Below are 24,145 nucleotides of genomic sequence, written 5' to 3'. Positions count from 1 at the left end.
CCCAAGCCTAGCCCGAGGCTAGGCTTGACTTGTGAGAGTTTGGTCCACCAGGCAGTTGCTAGCAGTGGCCTGCAGGCCCACATATCCACCAGAGCCCAGTGGGTCTGGCACTCCTTGGAGAAAATGATCTAGTCTTCTATTGAAGATGTACACAGTTGTTCAGGCAATATTTCTTATGCTCACTGGGAGGATGTTGAACAACCATGGACCTCTGATGTTTATACAGTGTTCTCTAATTGTGCCTATGACATCCCTACTCTTCACTGGTTCTATTCTGCATTTTCTTCCATATCGTTCACTCCAGTATGTTGTTATTTTACTGTGTAGATTTGGTAAGTTAGGACTACATAAATACCTATGTAGACTATTACAAGGCAGCAACACACACACACACACACACACACAGCCCACCAGCAAGCAACACGTGGACAAAGGAAGAACTGGATGACAAACGAGAGGGCCTCATAATGGTCATGAGAGATATTATTGTACAAGCAGATAAAGATAAATCACGACTGTTGATACTGGGGGACTTCAACTTTAGAGCAATAGACTGGGAGGCCTATGAAGCAAGAACGGAGGACTTTTGGACATGCAGATTTGTGAACCTCATTCTGGAGACATTCTTGTATCAACACATAAAGCAAGCCACAAGAATGAGGGAAGGAGATATACCGTCAGTACTGGATCTAGTATTCACCAGGAAAGAAGAAGAGATTTTTGACATCCAGTACCTTCCTCCCTTGGGAAAGAGTGATCACGTCCTGTTAGACATTAAATATGCTTTAAGATATCATCTAGAAGAAAATGGGGACATTGAAACAGTTGATAAACTCGATTTAAAGAGAGGCAACTATGGGGAACTTCGAAATTTTTTTAATGAGTGTAATTGGACAGAATTGTTGCTAGGCAGGGAAGTAAATGAAATGTATGCCAAATTTTTAAAACTATACGAGGAAGGCACACAAACATTCATACCAAAACAGAGATGCAGGACCAGAAAACAGGATTGGTTCGACAGAAATTGTGAGAGGGCAAGAGACCAAAAGACACAAAAATGGAATCAGTATAGGAAGAGGCCAAACCCCCAAACATATCAGCGATACAAAGATGCGAGAAACAATTATACAGCAGTAAGGAGAGAGGCAGAAAGAAATTTTGAAAAAGGGATAGCAGACAAATGTAAAACAGAACCAGGCCTATTCTACAAATTCATAAACAACAAATTGCAGGTAAAGGATAATATCCAGAGGTTGAAAATGGGAAACAGATTCACGGAAAATGAAAAGGAAATGTGTGAAACATTAAATGAAAAGTTCCAAAGTGTGTTTGTACAAAATGAAATCTTCAGAGAACCAGACACAATAAGAATTCCAGAGAACAACATAGAGCGGATAGAGGTGTCTAGAGATGTAGTGGAAAATATGCTAAAGGAGCTCGGGAGGAACAAAGCAGCTGGCCCAGATGGCGTTTCACCATGGGTTCTGAGAGAATGTGCATCTGAGCTCAGCATTCCACTTCACCTGATCTTTCAGGCATCCCTGTGTACAGGAATCGTAGCAGACGTGTGGAAACAGGCTAACATAGTTCCAATCTACAAAAGTGGCAGCAGGGAAGACCCCCTCAATTATAGACCTGTATCATTGACAAGTGTAATAGTGAAAGTATTGGAAAAGCTAATCAAAACTAAATGGGTAGAACACCTGGAGAGAAATGATATAATATCAGACAGACAGTATGGTTTTCGATCAGGAAGATCCTGTGTATCGAATTTACTCAGTTTCTATGATCGGGCCACAGAGATATTACAGGAAAGAGATGGCTGGGTTGACTGCATCTATCTGGACCTAAAAAAGGCTTTCGACAGAGTTCCACATAAGAGGTTGTTCTGGAAACTGGAAAATATTGGAGGGGTGACAGGTAAGCTTCTATCATGGATGAAAAATTTTCTGACTGATAGAAAAATGAGGGCAGTAATCAGAGGCAATGTATCGGAATGGAGAAATGTCACAAGTGGAGTACCACAGGGTTCAGTTCTTGCACCAGTGATGTTTATTGTGTACATAAATGATCTACCAGTTGGTATACAGAATTATATGAACATGTTTGCTGATGATGCTAAGATAATAGGAAGGATAAGAAATTTAGATGATTGTCATGCCCTTCAAGAAGACCTGGACAAAATAAGCATATGGAGCACCACTTGGCAAATGGAATTTAATGTTAATAAATGTCATGTTATGGAATGTGGAATAGGAGAACATAGACCCCACACAACCTATATATTATGTGAGAAATCTTTAAAGAATTCTGATAAAGAAAGAGATCTAGGAGTGGTTCTAGATAGAAAACTATCACCTGAGGACCACATAAAGAATATTGTGCAAGGAGCCTATGCAATGCTTTCTAACTTCAGAATTGCATTTAAATACATGGATGGCGATATACTAAAGAAATTGTTCATGACTTTTGTTAGGCCAAAGCTAGAATATGCAGCTGTTGTGTGGTGCCCATATCTTAAGAAGCACATCAACAAACTGGAAAAGGTGCAAAGACATGCTACTAAGTGGCTCCCAGAACTGAAGGGCAAGAGCTACGAGGAGAGGTTAGAAGCATTAAATATGCCAAAACTAGAAGACAGAAGAAAAAGAGGTGATATGATCACTACGTACAAAATAGTAACAGGAATTGATAAAATCGACAGGGAAGACTTCCTGAGACCTGGAACTTCAAGAACAAGAGGTCATAGATTTAAACTAGCTAAACACAGATGCCGAAGAAATATAAGAAAATTCACCTTCGCAAATAGAGTGGTAGACGGTTGGAACAAGTTAAGTGAGAAGGTGGTGGAGGCCAAGACCGTCAGTAGTTTCAAAGCGTTATATGACAAAGAGTGCTGGGAAGACGGGACACCACGAGCATAGCTCTCATCCTGTAACTACACTTAGGTAATTACACTTAGGTAATTACACACACACACACATAGTAACAGGAATTGATAAAATTGATAGGGAAGATTTCCTGAGACCTGGAACTTCAACAACAAGAGGCCATAGATTTAAACAAACTAAACACAGATGTCGAAGAAATATAAGAAAATTCACTTTCGCAAACAGAGTGGTAGACGGTTGGAACAAGTTAGGTGAGAAGGTGGTGGAGGCCGAGACCATCAGTAGTGTCAAAGCGTTATATGACAAAGAGTGCTGGGAAGATGGGACACCACGATCATAGCTCTCATCCTGTAACTACACTTAGGTAATGTGTAATTACACACACCTAGTCCCAACACCTGGAATTACCCACATACTTCCCAACTCAAAGAAACCATTTATGAGCACAGGAAAAATGGGGAAAGCAAGGGTAGGGTTGAAAGCCTGAGGCACAAGACCCACCACCTGGAGATGGGTGAAGGTGCAATAATTTTTGTATCACTTATTTGTGGATATATGTTAGGTTATGAGTTTATGGATGAATCAGGCTACCATTCTAGATTGTACTGAAAAGTCTTCAACTCTCTAACACTATTTTAACCCTAAAGGGACAGTTTGTAAGGTTCATTATGGCACTGGTGCAGTACAATATATCATCCTGCTTGACTGCATGATTCAGTCCACTGGACATTGCAATCTTATCTAAGAGAGCAGCATAATAATAACAGTAAGCTCCAAAATAAATAATAAACTATATTAGAGCAGTAGAATGATTAATATTAGATGCATTTTTGGCATTATGAGGAAAGATGGCAAACTGCAATTACTACAAAGAAGAAAAACAAGAGGATAGTTAAGATGATGAAAATGTGATGGAAAAAACCAGCGCTGAATGTAATGAAACGCCATTTTCTGGGTGAGTCCCGGAGGCCCCCCGGAGCTATCCCAGGCGGTTCTGGTATTGTTCTGGTATGTTCTGGTAACGAGCTACGCATGCTAATGTTAGACTTTGGCATCAGTCATGTGTATGGAGTTCTTAGGCCTACCGGAGACCACAGCCAGAACCGGGCCCCCTCAGAGAGGCAAGGGAAGCAATGGCCTATAGAAACCCCCGTGTGGTTAGAATCATTCTATGTCTGGCATCGACCAGATCAGGCACCCAGAGAGGTAAGCGCCTCAAAACAAACCCCTATTCTGATTAAAATTGCTACCAAAAGCCGAACTAGTGGATAGAACCACAATGAACCACAGGAGAGCAATCTGAATGGAACCAAATTGTCGATCCGCGGGCGACCCGACTCCTCCGAAGAGCAGACCACACAGCTGCGAACTCACGCACTGTGCTGTAGGTTCAATGTGGACCCCAACACCCCTGGCTGGCCTGGTGAGCACTGGTCACAAAACCCGAGCAGAGAGACGAAGCGTCTGCGAACATATCGAGCGAGGGCTCAGGTAGGTGCAGAGGCACTGAACCCCGAAAAACCCAGAGAGGAGGCCAGCGATGCAGCTGCCGACGCAAGGCCCCCACGGGTTGAACCCAGCGATCGCAATAGAGGCAGAAGGGACGAACCCGAAAGAATCAGAACAGCCGACGAAGCCAAACCCGACCCGGCGGTTAGACGAACATTGCGAAGTTTAGGTTTCCGCACAGCCCCTCGGCAACCGCCGGGTGACCCGAGGGCCCACCAGTAACAGACAAAGGCGGGACCTCAGCCGCAGGAGAGACTCCGGAGGGAGAGACAAGGAAGTGGTCCGAGAGTCCCAAACGAGACCGAGCCAAGTCCGAACCTGAGAGGGAACCAGATGGGACTTCTTTCATTTCACCAAGAACCCGAACCCTGCGAGTTGGGAAAGAACCAAATCCCTGGCTAGCAAGCAAGCCGACCGGCTGGGAGCCCAAACCAGCCAGTCGTCGAGATAGGCCAACACCCGAACACCCAAGAGATGCAAACGGGCCACCACGACCCGTGTAAAGAGTGTGAACATGCGAGGTGCCAGGTTCAACCCGAACGGGAGACAACGAAAGTGGTAACATAGACGCCCCACAACAAAATCGAGCCAGTCCCGGAACCTCAGATGAATTGGGACATGCCAATAAGCGTTCCGGAGGTCCAGGGACACCATCCAAGCGTCCGGATCCAAGAGGAGGCGAACCTGGGACAGCATAGTCATCCGAAAGGAGGGGCAATGAACCCAGGGGTTCAGACGGGACAAGTCCAGAATGAACCGCAGGCCCGCGCAGTCCCGTTTCTGGACCGGAAACAGACGGGAAACCCATCTGAGGAATGACCCGACAGAGCGCAGGGGAAGAAACCTGCCCTGCCAGCCCCGACACCCCCAAAGGGGGAGGGCCACCCAACGCCACCGCAGACCGACAGACACAACCCAAAATGCTCACGAATTGTGGGACCAGGCATGAGTGAACAGCGCAAGCGTCCCCCTGATCGCCCCGTCAATGGGGCAAACAGCAAAAGGGCCGGCGCCCCTTACAAGACCCAGAACCCCACACAGAGCGATCACTGTGCCGACCATACAAGGGCGGGTCCGAAGAAGGAGCCAAACCCGAACCTGACACCAGTGGCCTACCACGACGAGAGGAACCCCGAGTCCTGGCACGAAGACCCCCCACGGGACCCCCGGAGGACCAGCAAGTTCGACATCGGACGACAAGCAGACGAAGCAGCCTGGATAAACTGTGCTACGGCAGACGCCTCAAACAGAAGAGGACAAAAAGGCGCCAACAACCTAAGAGCCAGGGCCCAAGCAGATTCCACAGAGGAACCCAGCACTGCCTGCCAACATGCGAGCCAGGAAGCATTGAACAGGGAAACCACATCCCTCAAAATCGGCGCGAAAAGCTTCAGCAAGGCAGCCGACAAGCGAGCCGCCGAGAACAAGGCGCTGGACCTCAGGACGGACCCAAGCGCCCTCACATCCTCCACGAGTCAATCCGAGGACAGCTCCAGGAGGGAAAAGAACGGCAAGGCCGAAGCCAAAAGGCCCCGGGTGAGCAAGTCCTCTGGAACAAGCACCGCCGAAAGGGAGGGAATCTGCACATGAAGCTGTATCACACCAACATCACACAGAAGGGCAGGGGCAAACAAGCATGCATTGAGATGCATGCTTGTTTGCATGCATCTCAATGGGAATTCACCCCCCAGGAAAACCTGCAACGTTATCCGAGCCTCCCACCACTCAAGCATGCGGGATCGACAGAATGTATGCCATGCCTCCAAAGAGAAGAGAGGGGAGTTTGCTAACCAGGAGGACTCTGGAACTTCATAACAAACCCAGTAACACACTAAGATCCATTGAGAAAGAAACACAGATCTATTACGAAAGCATAATCCAGGTCGCGCAGGAGGTAAGCCACAAGGGCTTCCCGCACCACATGTGAAAGAACACGGGAAGCCGAAAACCTCCGGAAGGACAGAACCAAAGAACCGTCGTAGTTACAGAACCAGGGTCCTCACCCCGAAGACCGGGGCTGAGCTGTCCTCCAAATCATCCCCGCCTCTAAAGAAAATGCAGGAGCCACCGAAAAAGCAGGAACGAAGGGGGTCCACTGCTCAGACCCAGAAGCTCCAGCTAGGCTCAATTGCCTCTGCCACCACCCTGGAAGGGGACTCTCCCAAGACTGCCCGAGTCTCAACACCAACTAGACCCTGCCTCGACTCTGAAACCCTCGGACGTTTCGGAGCTGAAAGCAAAGAGGGAGGAACCGAACGCACAACACAAGGAAAACGGACAAGGAGGGGCAGACGAAACCAAAATTGAAGCGACTCCCACCCTCCAAGTCCAGGTCTCTAAAACCAAAACGGGGCAGTCTCTGGGCATCTGGGGAAGCAACCAACCTATTGCATTGCAGACACCTAAACCTAGCAAGCAATGCATCAGCTGCCTGCACCCGCATATCACGATCAGTAGCTTGGATGAACTGGGGTATGTACAAACAACGAACGTCGCACAACTCCGGGTCAAAAGAATCACCGACCTGACAGGCAGCATGTGGCACAACCTGTGATTGTCTCCCTGAGACAAGGAGACAGAGCAACTATCAACCTCGCAAGAAGCGAGAGGGGACTTGAGGGTCACATCCATCGAACCATGGAGCTCCCGCAGGGTTTCCCATGGCCCTTAGCCTTATTAACACATTAAGGGAAGCCCAGGCAGGGTACTGCAAACTGGAGCCCAAGACTACCGAGCCCAAGACTACCAAGCAAACTTCTAAAAGCTAAACCCCCGGGATGAGTCCACTCATGGGGGCCAAGCAGAAAATACCACCAAGAACACAGATATGCATATATATACCCTAAGTATGGATAGGGGACAACCAAAGGCAGAGCCCCCCCCCCCCCCTGCACACCAGGCAGGAAAACAAAAACAAAAGAAAAACCCCACAAGAGGACAATGTATCCAGGCAGAACAGAGCCGGCCGCTATAATAGGTGATAACTAGCTGTGCAGTACACTGCACCCCTACCAGTGACGAAAACTAACTCCTACCCAGGGGCAAACAAGGGCAACAAAAAACTCCAGCTGACTTCAAGGGTGGCCATATATCGAGCAGTAAAAGACACAGCAAAGGTAGATCCCAAGGTGACTTGTGGAAAGTGGCCCCCCAAGCCCCAAGGGCAGTACTTACAGGGCACCTAGGAAAGCAAACCCTAAGCACATGCAGCCAGAGTACTGAAGAATACTATTCCTGGCTAACACACCACCCATAGAGACAGACCATGCCACAAGGCACAGAAATAGAGAAAATCTGGAGCCAGAGGCACATGACCTGCCAGTATCACATCAGTCAAGAACTAAAGGATGGATCGCCGACACGAGGGTCTGGGGCTTCCCCTTCCCCCCTCCTGGGGAGGGGAGGGGTTGCACAGACAGCGGCGCTGCAACGTCATAACATCATACTCATTTGCTAATTTTCATTTGGGGAGTTCTGTCCACTCGTTCGCCTTTTGGTAGCAATATTTTCACCGGAATAGTGGTTTGTTTTGGGGTGCCTACTTCTCTGCGTGCCAGACCCAGTCGATGGCAGACATAGAATGCTTCTAACCACACTGGGGTTTCTATAGGCCATCACTCCTCATGCCTCTCTTGAGGGGGGGCCAGGTTCTGGCTCATGGTTCCCGGTAGGCAAGAACTCCATGCACATTGACTAATGCCAGAAAGCTAATATATCCATATCACTTGGATAACTCTAGAGAGCCGACGGGGCTCCCCCCTAGAAAAGGTGTATAAAGTAGCAGGATATATTTTTATACTAATGGTAGCAGTTGGGTGGGATAAATTAGAAGTGGTGGTTCTGTGCACTAAAACCAATAGAAGTTCTACAATAATTTATGATTATATAAACAAAGACAATACCATCACAGGTCTGCAAATGCAAATTGATAATAATAATAGCAGACAGCTTTTTACAAGGGTAAAAAATACATACCTGTTTTGTGGCATTTGCAATGACAATAAACTCCCTGAATTCTCTTGTAGGCATATAATGAATAACTCGTAAATCAGGAGATGCAGATGTGTGCTTAAATTCATGCCTCATTAAAGCCGTGCACATAGCACTCCGAGACATTTTCATAGGGCAATGGTAACATTGCAATTTTGTTTCAGCGCTGCTCACTCCTAAAGGCCAGCGTTTGAAGCCCTTGTCTGTCCATCTATAGTTGTCAATAACTTCTGTTGACAAAGGTTATGTAGGAATATAATACTATATAAAAACATGAAGGAATTAAATTTAAAATTATTAACTGCAAAATATAAAAAAAAATAATCTCCCAATTAACCAAATAAATTAAACCTAGAACCCATTTAATGTATCTTGATGTTATTATAACATGATAATCTTTAATTTTTTCCTCTATTATAACTAAAAATTTGTCTTTTTGGGTTGGGCCCAAAAAGCCCATCCCCCCCCCCCAGTGGCTCCATTAACCCTTTAACTGCGCAGCCTATAAATATGACACCCCCCCCCCCCCCAGTGCGCAGGAAATAAATTCTCTTGAAAAAATTCTTTTGTTTTTTTAAAGTGTCAAAAACCCTTCCCTCAGTATGGGTAAGTAAAAAAACCAGCGTTGAATGTAATGAAACGCCATTTTCTGGGTGAGACCCGGAGGCTCCCCGGAGCTTTACCGGCTGATATGCTAATGTCAGACTTTGGCATCTGTCATGTGTATGGAGTTCTAGGGCCTACCGGGGACCACGAGCCAGAACCTGGCCCCCTCAGAGAGGCAAGGGGAGCAATGGCCTATAGAAACCCCCGTGTGGTTGGAAGCATTCTATGTCTGCCATCGACCGGGTCAAGCATCCAGAAAGGCAAGCATTCCAAAACAAACCCCTATTCTGGTGAAAATTGCTACCTAAAGCCGAACTAGTGGATAGAACTCTTCAACAGAAAACAAGGAAACTAGTATGACATCATACGTCACCGCGCCGCTGTCTGCGCAGCTCCCCCCTCCCCGGGAGGGGGAAGGGGGAGCCCCAGACCTCCCACGCCGGCTATATACCCATCAGTTCTGAGGCTGGATGTCAAAACACGCGAAAAAAACAGCCGACCGGAGGGAGGGAGGGTTGCCGGGGAGCCTCCGGGTCTCGCCCAGAAAATGGCGTTTCATTACATTCAACGCTGGTTTTCTGGGGGGAGCCCCGTCGGCTCCCCGGAGCTAACTACCCACAGAGGAAGGTCAAAGGGACAGAACCGGGAGGCGGACACCACTCACCCCCAAAGGAGGCGAGACAACCGGCAGCAAACGCCAACCCAAGGCGCCACAGCCCCGAAAAGTCCCGGGAACAACACGAGAACAACGAGCAGCAAGGCCCCTGCACGAACACCAAAAATCTATGCCCAAAAGACCGCAAGGCCACGTCGCCCAGACGGCAGCGAGAGCAGCGAAGCCACGAACGCCACAGGCATGAGGGAAGAACACAGGCTGCTTAGCAGCAAGGACACGGCTGACCACCCGGGACACTATCACTCGCGAACCGGGAAGAACAGAACCGGATCAACGCAAAACGCGCTCCGGACCCAAACACCGTGGCACACAAATAACAGCGGAGGGCCGCCACTGAACACAAAAACGACACACCCCCGGCCCGACCAACGAAGCACCAACAAACCCTGGACCCCTCCAGAACGCAGCAGCCCCACCCCGCACCAGAAAAGATGGAGACTGCTGCCACTGAACAACCAAAACGCTAAAACCGAAGGAGCAAGAAAACTCAGCGACTCAACCCCCAGAGGCAAAGGCCAAAAGGAAAGAGCCGACGAAAAAACACACCGGAACCGAAGGGGCACTACCAACCGAGGAGAAGACAAAGCACGCTGACCAGAGACCAGGATGGTGCAAGCGGCGCACGAACAGGCCGGAGGTGAAACGACGCACAAGACAGCTGACAAACGGTGCAGAAGCAACACCAAGACCGAAAGCAAGCTGAAGCGGCTCTGCCCACGCCGCACGAAAAGAGGCGACAGTATGTGGCAAGACGACGGCCCCAACCAACACCAGAAAACCAAGCCGAGAGTAAATCAAGCTAACAAGAGTAACCACCTAAGAAGGGATAGGAAAAGGAAGGACCGCCAAAATACCCCATACTGCCGCCAAGAGAAGCACACAGGTGGGACACCTACCACGAAGCCACCCGACCACCAACCGGAGGCGAGACCGCGAGGCAGAACATAAGAAGCCCCGACAAGGCCCCTCCGAGCCCAGGAAAAGGCGGAGCCGCGGGAAGATCTCAGGCGCGACCACCGAAACCCAGGCGGCACAAGGAGATGGAACGTCTGCCGAACAGAAAAACTCCCCAAAGCATGCAAGCCCGCCAGGAGTTCAGAAACGACGGGTCGACGCGAGACTTCGCAAGACCCAAAAAAAAAAAAAAAACCAGCAGGGCAAGCTAGAAAACCAAAGAAGGCGGAAGGGCCGTCGCCAGAACAGTACCCGAACCAAGGGGTACGAACAACTGCAATAGACCGAGACAAAGAAGCACATCACAGGACACAGGCTGACAAACGCCTAAGAACACACGCAGAACACCCCTGCTGCAGAGGAGGCAGGAAGAAAGAGCAGTAGCACAAAAACCCCAGGATAACAACCAGGGGTGGACAATCAGGCATGGACAGAAAAACCCCCACGCAATCCCCAGGCACAAAATGGCAGCAAAGTGCCACTCCACAACCGGACACAGGAACAAGGACACGCCGCCGTGAAACACGGTACCAATGCACACGTGCAGCAGCAGCAACAGGCACCACAGCAACATGCAACATGTAAATAGCAACTCCCTTCTGCAAAGGCAGAGAACGGAGCAGGCAGACCCCAGACAGGGCCAACGGAGACACGACAAAACCCCGCAGGCCCAGAAACTTGCACCAGGCGACCGACGGCGGAGAAACCCCGCTCGATACCTGCTGGATGAGGTACTGGTAGCTCTGTTACACGTCAAGCCCGGCCCAAGGCCAGGCTAGACCGGCCAGAGGGTGGCCCACCAGGCAGCTGCTAGGAGCAGTCCACCGACCCACATACCCCCACAACCAGGACGGGCCGGAACTGCCATACGAAAACAGGCTAGTGTGCCCTAGAAATCCACGGACGAACCAGCAAGAAGGCTTATGCTCGCAAGTAGGTCGTGTAACAAGCACAGACCTCTGATGGTAATACAGTGTTCCCCAATTGTGCCAATAGCACCACTGCACTTCACTGGTACTATCTCGCAAGTTCTACCAGATAGGCGGGACCCAAGAGCCAGAGCTCAAATCCTGCAAGCATAGCCAGGAGCCTTACCAGGTGAGTACAGAACCAACCCTACAACCCCCACACCTCTCAACATTAAAAAAGGAGGGTCCCCTGAATGATCCAAGCATGGGTTGGACATGCACATGAGGGGGACAGGAAGGGTCGAAAAAGGGACAGTCACTGGTGTGCGAACGGTCTCAGTCGTACAAAAACATACCTAAATAAAGACAGGTATATAAACAACTCCGCATCCAGCGCCCGGCCAAAAGACGCCAGACCGCAGAAACTCACCTGGCGAACGGTGGCACGAACTTGACGACTCAACCGTGCCCAGAAGAACCTGGGAGCACCGCCAGGTGAAGACGCCAGAGCCGGACCCTGCCGGACCCGCAGGAGAGCAGGGAGAGGCGAAGGAGGTGGTCCACACCCATGACAGTGAAAACCGCGGTGTCCTCCCCCACAACTGGGAACCAGGACACCCCCGGCGCGAAGGGGCACATACCGCAGCCAGGGAGAAGAACAAGAGGCGAAGCACTGTAGCAAAAAGGGCGCAAAACACCAGCACTGAAACACCGTCCAGACCAAAACAAACTCCACGGCGCATGCGCATAACACGCTGGCCGAACCGCACACCCTCTCTGCGGGAAGGCGCCAGCCAGGACTACTGCACGAGAAAAGTAGCCAAAAGAGGAAGCAGGAACAATAAAACCGGCCAAAGAAGCAAAGAGCCCAAAAAGGAACCCAACCGGGCGACAAGCACCCCAACCGGGCGACAAGCAGCCCAACCGGGCGACAAGCAGCCCAACCGGGCGACAAGGAGCCCAACCGGGCGACAAGGAGCCCAACCGGGCGACAAGGAGCCCAACAGGGCGACAAGGAGCCCAACAGGGCGACAAGGAGCCCAACAGGGCGACAAGGAGCCCAACAGGGCGACAAGGAGCCCAACAGGGCGACAAGGAGCCCAACAGGGCGACAAGGAGCCCTACAGGGCGACAAGGAGCCCTACAGGGCGACAAGGAGCCCAACAGGGCGACAAGGAGCCCAACAGGGCGACAAGGAGCCCAACAGGGCGACAAGGAGCCCAACAGGGCGACAAGGACGAGGAGCCGACAGACGTTCCAATAATGCGGGAAGTAGCGAAAAACCTTCCCGTACCCTCGAGAACACAGAAGCCAACACTAGTCCCGAAGGCACACGAAGGCGCAGGCGCACCCGAGATCAGAAGTCACGCAGAACCCCATCGAACGGGGAAACACAATGAAAACACCGTCCCAAAAAGGGGTGGGAGGAAACATCCACCCACAGGACGGAACCAACCGACTCAAAGGCCAAGGAACCGAGCCCGGGGAGGGGCCGACGCCCAACAGCACGTACGGCGAGTGGGGAGGAAAGACCCCACTCCGCGTAACCACAAGTCCCGCCTAGAGGGGGATAAAAACCCCCACGGGGTCCAACGGGGCCAAGGCCCCCCAAGGCAGCCGCTCCCCAGCCCCGGGAACCTACACGACAGGCCCCGGGGCCGAGCGGTTCCCCCAAAGCCCCGGCCGTACCAGAAAACCGGGGCAGCCGTGAAAACACTAAGAAAGGGAGCCCACTGGCAGACTCATACAACACGGCTGGAGGAACAGACTCAAATGCCCCCGTCATTACCCCGGAAGGGGAATTCCCCGAGAGTGCCCGAGTCTCAACACCATCAAAAACCCCGCCCCGAACCTACAGACGGTAAGGAACCAGATGCAGGCAGGAAGGGTGATCCAGGGGAAAGACAAGGGGGCGTGGATGGAACCAAAGCAACCAACACCCCCCCCAAGTCCCAAAACGAACTACAACGGGGCAGCCCCGGGGCTCCCGGGGAGGAAACCACGAGAACGTTGCCACCACCAAGGCTCAAGTGCAACGCCCCTGCTGCCCGCACCTGCTTTGTCAGCACAACTGGGTAACCGAGCCCCAAAGGCAGCAGACGGAGGCAAAATAGAGAGTCACCCAGAGACAAAGGGTGAGAGCAACCCTCAAACTCGCTGGAAGCGAGGGGGGGACTCTGGGGTCACATCCATCGGACCCGCGCGCCCTCAGGGGTTTCCCAGGGTTCCGAGCGTTTACTATAAGAGGACTCGCGCTCAGGTAATCCCAGGCAGGGTACTGCTAACCGGCACCCAAAGCTACCAAACAACTTTCTAAGAGCTGAACCTCCGGGACGTGTACACTCACGGGGACCAAGCAGGGGGTACCACCAGAAAACACTCAGAACACAAGGGACACAAGGGGCAAGAACGAAGGCAGACCCCCCCCCCACCAGGTAGATAAACAAAAAGAAAAAGAAAACCCTGCAAGAGGACAGCGTACCCAAGCGGAACAGAGCCGGCCGCTATGATTGGTAAAGACAAGCTGCACAGTACCCTGCGCCCCACCAGTGCAAAAACTGCCCCTTACTCTAAGGCGAACAAGGGAGACAGAACACCCGAGCACACAAAGAGCGGCCGAAAACCAAGCAGTAAACGGCCAAGCAGGGGCAGGACCCAAGGAACTTGTGGAAGGTGGTCCCAAGCCCCAAGGGCAGTACTTACAGGGCACCTAGGGAAGGGAACCCTAGGCGCATGCAGCCCGAGTACTGGAGAATCACTCCCGGCTCACGCACCACCTAGAAAACAGACACCACACTCTAGGTACAGTGCTGAAACAACCACTGGAGCCGGAGCACATAACCGTTGCCTATAGCATCAGCCGAAGAACTGATGGGTGGATAGCCGGCGTGGGAGGTCTGGGGCTCCCCCTTCCCCCTCCCGGGGAGGGGGGAGCTGCACAGACAGGTACAGGTACTGCGCAGACAGATACGCGGTGACGTATGACGTCATACTAGTTTCCTTGTTTTCTGTTGAAGAGTTCTATCCACTAGTTCGGCTTTAGGTAGCAATTTTCACCAGAATAGGGGTTTGTTTTGGAATGCTTACCTTTCTGGATGCTTGACCCGGTCGATGGCAGACATAGAATGCTTCCAACCACACGGGGGTTTCTATAGGCCATTGCTCCCCTTGCCTCTCTGAGGGGGCCAGGTTCTGGCCGTGGTCCCCGGTAGGCCCTAGAACTCCATACACATGACTGATGCCAAAGTCTGACATTAGCATATCAGCCGGTAAAGCTCTGGGGAGCCGATGGGGCTCCCCCCCAGAAAAATCTGAACTTGTACGCACTTTGGCTGCTATGGGGTCTGTAAGTTGGGGCGTGACGTCATCATTCCCCATTCGTCTGTGACGTACCCTCCCGGGGCCAGTGGGGCGCCCGGGGTGGGGAGCGCCAGTTGCCGCGAATATATTTTTGTTCCTTTTTTGCGCACAGTTCCAAATACATTTTATTTGTTTTTACGTGCTAATCCTATGTATAATGAACACGTACACTATATTATGGCAGTAAAACATCCGTACTGTCCGAGGACACTGTGTTACGTGCATGACACTTCTGTACACATATGTTCCACATATTTACCATGTATCATGCTAATTTATGTATATATACAATCTATTTACAGACTATACACTGTCAAACACTATATACATTCACGATCAACACCTTCAGAACACCGCGAGTGTGAGCTGTCGCACCCAGCTAGCCCTCCCTCACTCCAACATTGTATTCGCCAACATTGCTCCTTCCACCATACAGTTATTCACACCAATGTTTCATGTTCATTTATGTATATTTACAACATATGTACACACTATATATACATTCACCATAAACCCACTCAGAACACCGCGAGTGTGAGCAGCCACACCTAGCCAGCCCTCCCTCACTCCAACTCCTGATGCTGTTATTACTCTATACACACACTGTGTATACCCATGTACATGTGTGTTCCCCATAGCGAACCACGAAGCTAGTGTAGTGAGCAAAAGAAGAGTGGCTGCCCCACACACACACAGAGGCTACCTCAATTCTCTCCCTCCCTGCCTCACCAAAATTCCTCCTTCCACAATACTACGCTCAACGCTAATTATAACCACAATCCTGGTCACTAATTCCTGTAAATGAATAATTGACCACAAGTTTATTTTGAAAAGGAACCTAAAAAGTAGTTTGAAGATGCCTAAATGGACGAAAAAATGCTGTGGTGCTGTGGCTAGCGCTGTGAACATCGTGAACAGCATTGAATCACTGATATTTGAACATTGTACCCAGTCATTATCACACTCAGGCTCTTCTATAATACTATCATGGCTAAATAATACAAGTTATATATATATATTATGACATTATTAGGCGATGCTGTGGTCACACGCTGAACAGAAGTGCTGTGCTCATACTGCGAGCGCCAGCCTTGGTTGCTCACTCACTACTGAGGCTCCCACACCCGGGAATGTGGACCACGATTTTTTTTTAAAGATGGCTTTTGTTTACAAGAGCCCTGAGGAAGCTGATGTGAACCCCATGTAGCCGTGGGAGTTTTGAATGGAACGTGAAAAATACAATTACCCGGAGGTGCGTTGCGCACCTGAAGCCTGGGCCTGCAGGCGCGTTGCGCAGTTAAAGGGTTAAACTTCTGCACTGGTACCCCCAAAGAATAAAACCATCTCACATGGCCTCTCAGACTTTCCTGGTCTACTGGAGGGAAGGACCAGAATCTTGTCTCTTACAGAAAGGATTAACCCTTACATAGCGCATGGCTATATACCATTTGACACCCACAGGCGCATACAAAAAAAAAAAAAAATTATTTTTTCTTCCTAACCTGTTAAGTTGTGTTCCATGATTACGGAAAAAATAAAAAATAAATCAATTGTACTTACCAGCGACGTAATTGAGCCAACAAGATGGGTGATGACGTCACAGTTTGCATGTTCGCACATGCACGGTGTGTGACAGAGGTGTCGAGCGCGATCTTCAAGCAGCCAGAGTTGCCACGAATTTATTTTTGCGTCATTACTTACAGTGTCTAGGCGTGTATTCTTTGCAATATTAGTCACTAATTGTGTTGCACATAATGTTACTTCACAGTTATTGTCAATACATGTTGTATACATCGAGTATACACATGCGCACACAAACGTTTTCCATTATGGCATTATATTATGTACAGTAATCACAATGTTCATTATTTTATATGTACACACTAGCACGCACTATGTACAGGTTTTTGCACTATTATTGCACATTTAGAAGTCTTGGAGTGAGTGGTAGTCGTTGAAGCAGTCGACAGCACACAATGCAACTCCACACCCTTCACACCATGTTTGCACCATTTTATGTTTCTGTTCTCTTTGTTTTGTTGTTTTACATACTACGCATGCACGTTGGCCTATTGCACGCTTTCCACCTGCTGGCAAATTCTTTATTCTGTGTTGCTGAAAGGCTTCCATGTGAGTGAGCCTGTGTGTTGCATCATGCTGCAACACTGGGTTCATGATGGGTCTTCATATGCCAGGGACTTCTTGACCAAACTTTGCTAATAACTGTGTTGCAAGTGTAAAAGCAAATGAACGGAAAATAGGTTTACGTCCAGTTTTCACCAGATACACATTATAGCAGTTCAACATGCTCATGTCAACAAGATGGAAAAACACTTTTTTCATCCACCTCAATGTTTTCCGCACACACTCGATAGTGCCAATCATCATGTCAGCCTTATCAATCAAACGCAGTTGATATTGTAGTCAAGAACACAATCTGGCTTATATACTGGTTCTCTCGTTACAGGTGCACCTTGCCACTGTTCAACATTGTACCCTCATGAACGGTTGTCAGCAGGTTCACTTCTCTCTTGTCTTTCCACCGTACCGAGAGTATTTGATCACATTTCCGTACCTGGCACTCACCAACTGTAAGTCCACCTCCAAACACTGGCATTTCCCTTCTTCGTGCCTTTACTGTACTAACCAACCAGGTTCTATTTTCAATCAAGAACTTAGCTAGCAATGGACTTGTATAGTAAATATCTGTGTATAGGATGTGCCCCTTGTTCATTCATGGTGCCATCAGTGTACTTCACCACACTACCAGAGAAACCATGTTCGTCATTACCGGGAGTGTCTACATCACTAGCAGAATACAGAATCATGTGTAACATGTATCCTGTTTCACAGTCACACAGTACAAAGAATTTCAATCCAAATCTGTTTCGTTTGGAGGGAATATACTGTTTGAATGAAACACGTCCTTTGAAAAGTACAAGGGATTCGTCAATCACCAGCTTCTGTGCTGGTACGTAAAAATCTCTGAATTTTCCAATCACTTCATTCATATAGTGCCTCACTCGCCAAAATCTATCATCCTCTGTTCGGTCCTCATTACTTGCAAAATGCAAACACCTGAGGAGTATCTGAAATCTGTCTCGGGACATATATTTCCCGAAGAAAGGTGTTGGAATAGTCAGATCTTTGCTCCCGTAATCTGTGAGAGCGTGTTTGACACAGTGTTTCATCAATATACATATTGCAAGAAACACATACATTTCACCTACATTGGTGGTTTTCCAATGTTGTAATCGTGAAAATTCTGTTATCTCTCTTCTAATGAGATGAGCCGCATGAAGGTTTGTTTGGTGTACAATATATTCCATGAGCGGCTCATCATAGAATGCTGTAAAATAATCACATTCACTCATATCCTCTCCATTATCAGGGAAAAGCTCTGTAATCCCAACGTCTTTATTGTCAAAGGCAGGAATTCGGGGAATAAAACCTGCACCAACACTCCACACTAGTACACCTGGTGTCCTGCGAGATGCAGGGGACGAAACAGGGGCACTACGGCGAGGAAGCGATGCACCCCGTGGACCAGGAGCTGAAGCCCATCCACGCACAGTACGCCCGCTACGTGCACGTGAGTTGGAAGCATGTGAACATGAGGCTCTTGGTGCCTTATGTTGTTCCATGCGGTGGCGCTTGGCTGGGCGAGACACTGCTGACGCGACAAAATCTCGCCCAGTAACACCACTGGTACTGGCACCAGGCTCGGTAACACTATGTTCTGATTCCACTTCACTACAACCAAAAAAAGAGTCACCTTCCTCTGATTCAGCACCGAAAATATCCTCAGACTCTAAATAAGCACAGGAACTGTGTGGCCGAGGGTGAATTGGAGTAGACACTGGGCGAGGCGGCATGGGTGAGCGTGTAGGCCTCGCCATGGGAGGTGGCTGTATCTCATTTTCACTGTCCGTGCTATCATCATCGGTCAATTGTGTATAGTCTTTATCTGTATCAGAGTCATCAAAATCACTTTCCTCACCATTGGAAAATAATTCACTGCTTATTTGCTCTTGATTGAGTGATTGCGTGGGGCGTGCACTCGACATGGTGGCTGCTGGGAAACCGAGGCCTGCCACGTGATAGTAGCAGTGAGCTGGATTTTTTATCAAAATGGTGGCTGTTTACTATAGCCCCTGGGCAGCGTATGGGGACCCCCTATACCCCGCGGGCCTTTCAAATCGTGCGTGGTACTCCAAAGCATCATATGATGCGATGTGCAATTTACTGCAAGTCGGTCAAAGCATCATATGATGCGATGTGCAATTTACTGCAAGTCGGTCAAAGCATCATATGATGCGATGTGCAATTTACTGCAAGTCGGTCAAAGCATCATATGATGCGATGCTCCATTTAAGGGTTAACCCTTCAATTGCGCATCGCATCATATGATGCTTTGACCGACTTGCAGTAAATTGCGCATCACATCATGTGATGCTTTGGAGTACTACGCAAGATTTAAACAGCCCGCGGATACACGGGGTTCACCACACCTTCGTCAGGGCTCTTGTAAACAGACGCCATTTTAAAAAAAATTGTGGGACAAACTCTAGGGTGTTATTGGCCTCAGAATTGAGTGAGCAACCAAGCCTGACGCACGCAGCATGAACTCACAGCACTGCTGTTCAGCTTGTGACCACAGCATCGCCTAAAAATGCCATAATATTCTTGTTCATGCTATTATGTATCGATGATATTATTACAGAAGACCCTGACTGTGATAAAACTGACCAGGGTTCTGATAATAGCAGGATTGTGGTGATATTTAGTGCTGTGCACCATGGAGGGAGGAGTAATGCTGTGGGAGGGAGGGTGGTGGCGATATGTCTTCTGACTGTGTGTGGTCACCTTTTATTGACTGCACTCACCATACTGTAGGAGAAATATTAGTGCGTCTGGCCACTCACCTCACTGTAGGAGAAATATTAGTGCGTCTGGCCTTGAGGGCGGCAGCCATCAGCTGACTGTGTGAGGTCCTACGTCTTTGTGCCTTTACTCACCATACAAGCTTAGATGTACAGTTATGGTGAACAAAACGTGCAGATACTTATATATAACCTGTGTATGTAGTGTAATAACCGACAAAGTATTTGTTCACTGTTTGATGAACATAATTGAATCAACAATATGCGCACCATATTTTTGAGTACAGTGATTATTACACTCATTTTATTATATAAATATATCACACTACACACTATTGAATAATATTACAGCAAAAAAACTACGAAAAAATCAATCAGAGACAATGAAATAATTAGGTAATTATCTCTTTGTGGCAACTCCGGCCTGACAGCTGGCGATCAACAGACCGCCTGGGACGAATGCTGAATCAGCGCCTATTTTTTGCCAGAATTCCCCGCCCTATAGTGGGCAATATATGCCACTTAGGATTTTTTTATTATTTTTCCCATGATCAGTGAACACAAATTAACAGGTTAGGAAGAAAAAATAATTTTTTTTTTTTTTTTTGGTATGCGCCTGTGGGTGTCAAATGGTATATAGCTATGCGCCATTTAAGGGTTAAGGTAGTAGTTGAGAAGGTAAAAATACAATAGATACAACAAAAAATGCAGAAAGATTAAGAATGACAGACGATGTGACAGAATAATGGGGTCAAGAACCAGCAAGGAATTTTCCAAACTAGCCAAAGAGTCAGCGGCAAGGCAGTCAATAGGTGACAACATTAAGAAAAAGCTTAGTGAGCTACGAGGATGAGAGAAGGGGCTGTTCCCTCCATGCAAGATTTGATATTTACCAGGAAGGAGGAAGAGATATTTGACATTCAGTACCTTCCTCCCTTTGGGTAAAAGTGACCATGTCTTTTTGGGAACAAAGTATGCAATGCGTTATAATCTGGAAGAAAATAAGGAGGTTGAAGCAGTTGAAAAACCTGACTTCAGGAGAGGACATTATTGCGACTTTAGAAAAATTTTAGCGAGTATAATTGGACAGACTTGTTGCTAGGCAAGGAAGTAAATGAGATGCATGTCAAGTTTTGTGAAATATATGATAAAGGCACAAAACAATTTATACCAAAGCAGAACTAGGAAACAGGATTGCTTCGACAGAAATTAAGAGAGGGCCAGAGACCAAAAGACACAAAAATGCAATCAATATAGGAAGAGGCCGAAACCCCTAAACATACCAGCGATACAAAGATGCGAGAAAACAACTACACGGCAGTGAGAAGAGAGAGGCAGAAAGAAATTTTGAAAAAGGGATTGCAGACAAATGTAAAACAGAACCAGGTTTATTCTATAAATTCATAAACAACAAACTGCAGGTAAAGGATAATATTCAGAGGTTGAAAATGGAAAAAAAATTCACAGAAAATGAGTAAGAAATGTGTGAAACATTAAACGAAAAGTTCCAAAGTGTGTTTATACAAAATGAAATCTTCAGGGAACCAGACACAATAAGAATTCCAGAGAACAACATAGAGCACATAGAGATGTCGAGAGACCAGGTGGAAAAAATGCTCAAGGAGCTCCAAAAGCATGGAACTGAACATACCTTGAGGCTACCCTTGAGGTGCTTCCGGGGCTTAGTGTCCCCGCGGCCCGGTCGTCGACCAGGCTTCCTGGTTTCTGGACTGATCAACCAGGCTGTTAGATGCGGCTGCTCGCAGCCTGACGTATGAGTCACAGCCTGGTTGATCAGGTATCCTTTGGAGGTGCTTATCCAGTTCTCTCTTGAACACTGTGAGGGGTTTGCCAGTTATGCCCCTTATGTGTAGTGGAAGCGTGTTGAACAGTCTCGGGCCTCTGATGTTGATAGAGTTCTCTCTCAGAGTACCTGTTGCACCTCTGCTTTTCAACGGGGGTATTCTGCACATCCTGCCATGTCTTCTGGTCTCATGTGGTGTTATTTCTGTGTGCAGGTTTGGGACCAGCCCCTCAATTATTTTCCACGTGTAAATTATTATGTATCTCTCCCGCCTGCGCTCAAGGGAGTACAGATTTAGGCTCTTTAGTCGGTCCCAGTAATTTAGATGTTTTACTGAGTAGATTCTAGCAGTAAAGGATCTCTGCACGCTCTCTAGGTCAGCAATTTCTCCAGCTTTGAAAGGGGCTGTCATTGTGCACCAGTACTCCACTCTTAGAGAGCACAAGCGTTTTGAAAAGTATCATCATCGGTATAGCATCTCTAGTGTGAAAAGTTCTTGTTATCCAACATGTCATTTTTCTTGCAGTTATGACGGCTACTTTATTGTGTTCTTTAAAGGTAAGGTCTTCCGACATGAGTACACCCAGATCCTTTACATTGTGTTTTCGTTCTATGTTATGATTTGCCTGAGTTTTGTACGTGGTTTCTGTTTTTATATTTTCAATTTTTCCATAGCGCATGAGCTGGAACTTATCCTCGTTAAATACCATATTATTTTCTGTAGCCCATAAAAAGACCTGATCTACATCCGATTGGAGGTTTGCCGTGTCCTCTATGTTGCCAACTCTCATGAAAATCCTAGTGTCATCTGCAAAGGATGATACAGTGCTATAGGTTGTGTTCTGGTCTATGTCCGATATGAGGATGAGAAAAAGTACTGGAGCAAGCACAGTACCCTGGGGGACTGAGCTCTTCACGGTTGATGGGCTGGATTTTATTTTGTTGACTATTACACAATGGGTTCTGTTGGTCAGGAAATTGTAGATCCATCTGCCTATTTTCCCGGTAATTCCTTTTGAACGCATTTTATGTGCAATAACACCATGGTCACATTTATCAAAGGCTTTTGCGAAATCTGTGTAAATTACATCAGCGTTTTGTTTGTCTTCCATAGCATCTAATGCCATATCATAGTGGTCCAGCAACTGCGACAGGCAAGAGCGCCCTGTTCTGAAACCATGTTGTCCGGGGTTATGGAGATGCTGTGATTCCATGTATTTTGTGATCTTACTTCTTAGCACTCTCTCAAAAATTTTTATGATGTGCGATGTTAGTGCTATCGGTCTGTAATTTTTTGCCTCTGCCTTATTTCCTCCTTTATGGAGTGGTGCTATCTCTGCTGTTTTTAGTATGTCAGGGATAACGCCAGTATCTAGGCTTTGTCTCTACAGTATGTGAAGGGCCTGCGATAGTGGTTTCTTACAGTTCTTGATGAATATGGAGTTCCAAGAATCCGGGCCTGGTGCAGAGTGCATAGGCATACTGTTTATGGCTTCTTCAAAATCTAGTGGGGATAGGGCGACATCTGATATATGATTTGATGTTGGTATCATATCCATGAAAAATTCATTTGGGTTATCAATCTTTAGTGCATTTAATGGCTCGCTGAAAACAGAGTCTACTGCCTCCTCAGTAACTCTCTCATTTCTTTGTTGTCATCGGTGAAAGTTCCATCTCCCTTTCGCAGGGGCCCGATACTAGATGTGGTTTTTGATCTTGATTTTGCATAGGAGAAAAAATATTTCGGATTTCTCTCTATTTCACTGATGGCCTTTTGCTCTCTTTGCCTCTCCTGGGTTTTGTATGATTCTTGTAGCTTGAGTTCAATTGTTTCTATTTCTCTACCTAACCTTCTTCGCCGTTCTTGAGATAGGGTGCGACTCTCAAGTTGTTCTGCGATTCGTTTTCTTCGCCTATATAGGGAACGACGTTCCCGTTCCAATCTGCATCTCTTTCTATTTTTTCTTAGGGGTATGCGGTTTGAACATATTTCTAGTGCTACTGAGCTTATTTTTTCCAGGCACTGGTTCAGGTTTGCATTTCCTAGCTGTTCTTCCCAGTTTATTTCTGTGAAGTCCTGGTTTATTTGCTCCCAGTTTATCCATTTATTATTGAAGTTGAATTTGCTGAAATCTCCTCCACCGGGAATCTGGACTGGTTTTGAAGGTCCATTCCCCATGGTTGTCAGAACTTCAATTAAGTTGTGATCTGAGTAACAGGTATTTGTAATCATTATGTTCCCGATCAACTCATCATTATTAGTGAAAATGAGGTCCAGCGTGTTCTCCTTCCTAGTTGGTTCTACTATTTGCTGGTTTAAGGCAAACCTATCGCACATCCGTAGCAAGTCATTTGCATGTGCCTGTTCATTTAGGCTACTTCCTGGTATTCTTTCTGATATTACTGTATTAGCCAGGTGCTTCCATTTCAGGTGCTGTAGGTTGAAGTCCCCAAGCAGGATGATGTTCGGAGCTGGATTTGTGAGGTTTTCCAAGCAGTGCTCTATTTTCATTAGTTGGTCTTTAAACTGCTGAGGGTTTGCCTCCGGTGACTTATATACAAGG

The 24,145-nt window shown here is 47.8% G+C and overlaps 1 protein-coding gene across 4 annotated transcripts in view; it reads right to left on the bottom strand.

The window, feature by feature from the left end:
* The window catches only part of LOC123761800 (uncharacterized), a 653,931-nt gene that overhangs the window by 407,210 nt on the left and 222,576 nt on the right, over nt 1-24,145 (bottom strand). For all 4 annotated transcript variants that reach the window (XM_069330457.1, XM_069330459.1, XM_069330458.1 and 1 more), the window contains one exon: nt 8,376-8,620. In XM_069330457.1, the coding sequence (XP_069186558.1) occupies nt 8,376-8,620 (245 nt within the window). The remainder of the gene's footprint in view (nt 1-8,375; nt 8,621-24,145) is intronic.

The sequence above is a fragment of the Procambarus clarkii genome, chromosome 24, assembly GCF_040958095.1.
Source record: "Procambarus clarkii isolate CNS0578487 chromosome 24, FALCON_Pclarkii_2.0, whole genome shotgun sequence".
In the NCBI taxonomy this organism is placed as follows: Eukaryota; Metazoa; Arthropoda; class Malacostraca; order Decapoda; family Cambaridae; genus Procambarus; species Procambarus clarkii.
The sequence above is the reverse complement of the archived record's forward strand: the minus strand, read 5'-3'. Positions and strand labels throughout refer to the sequence as shown.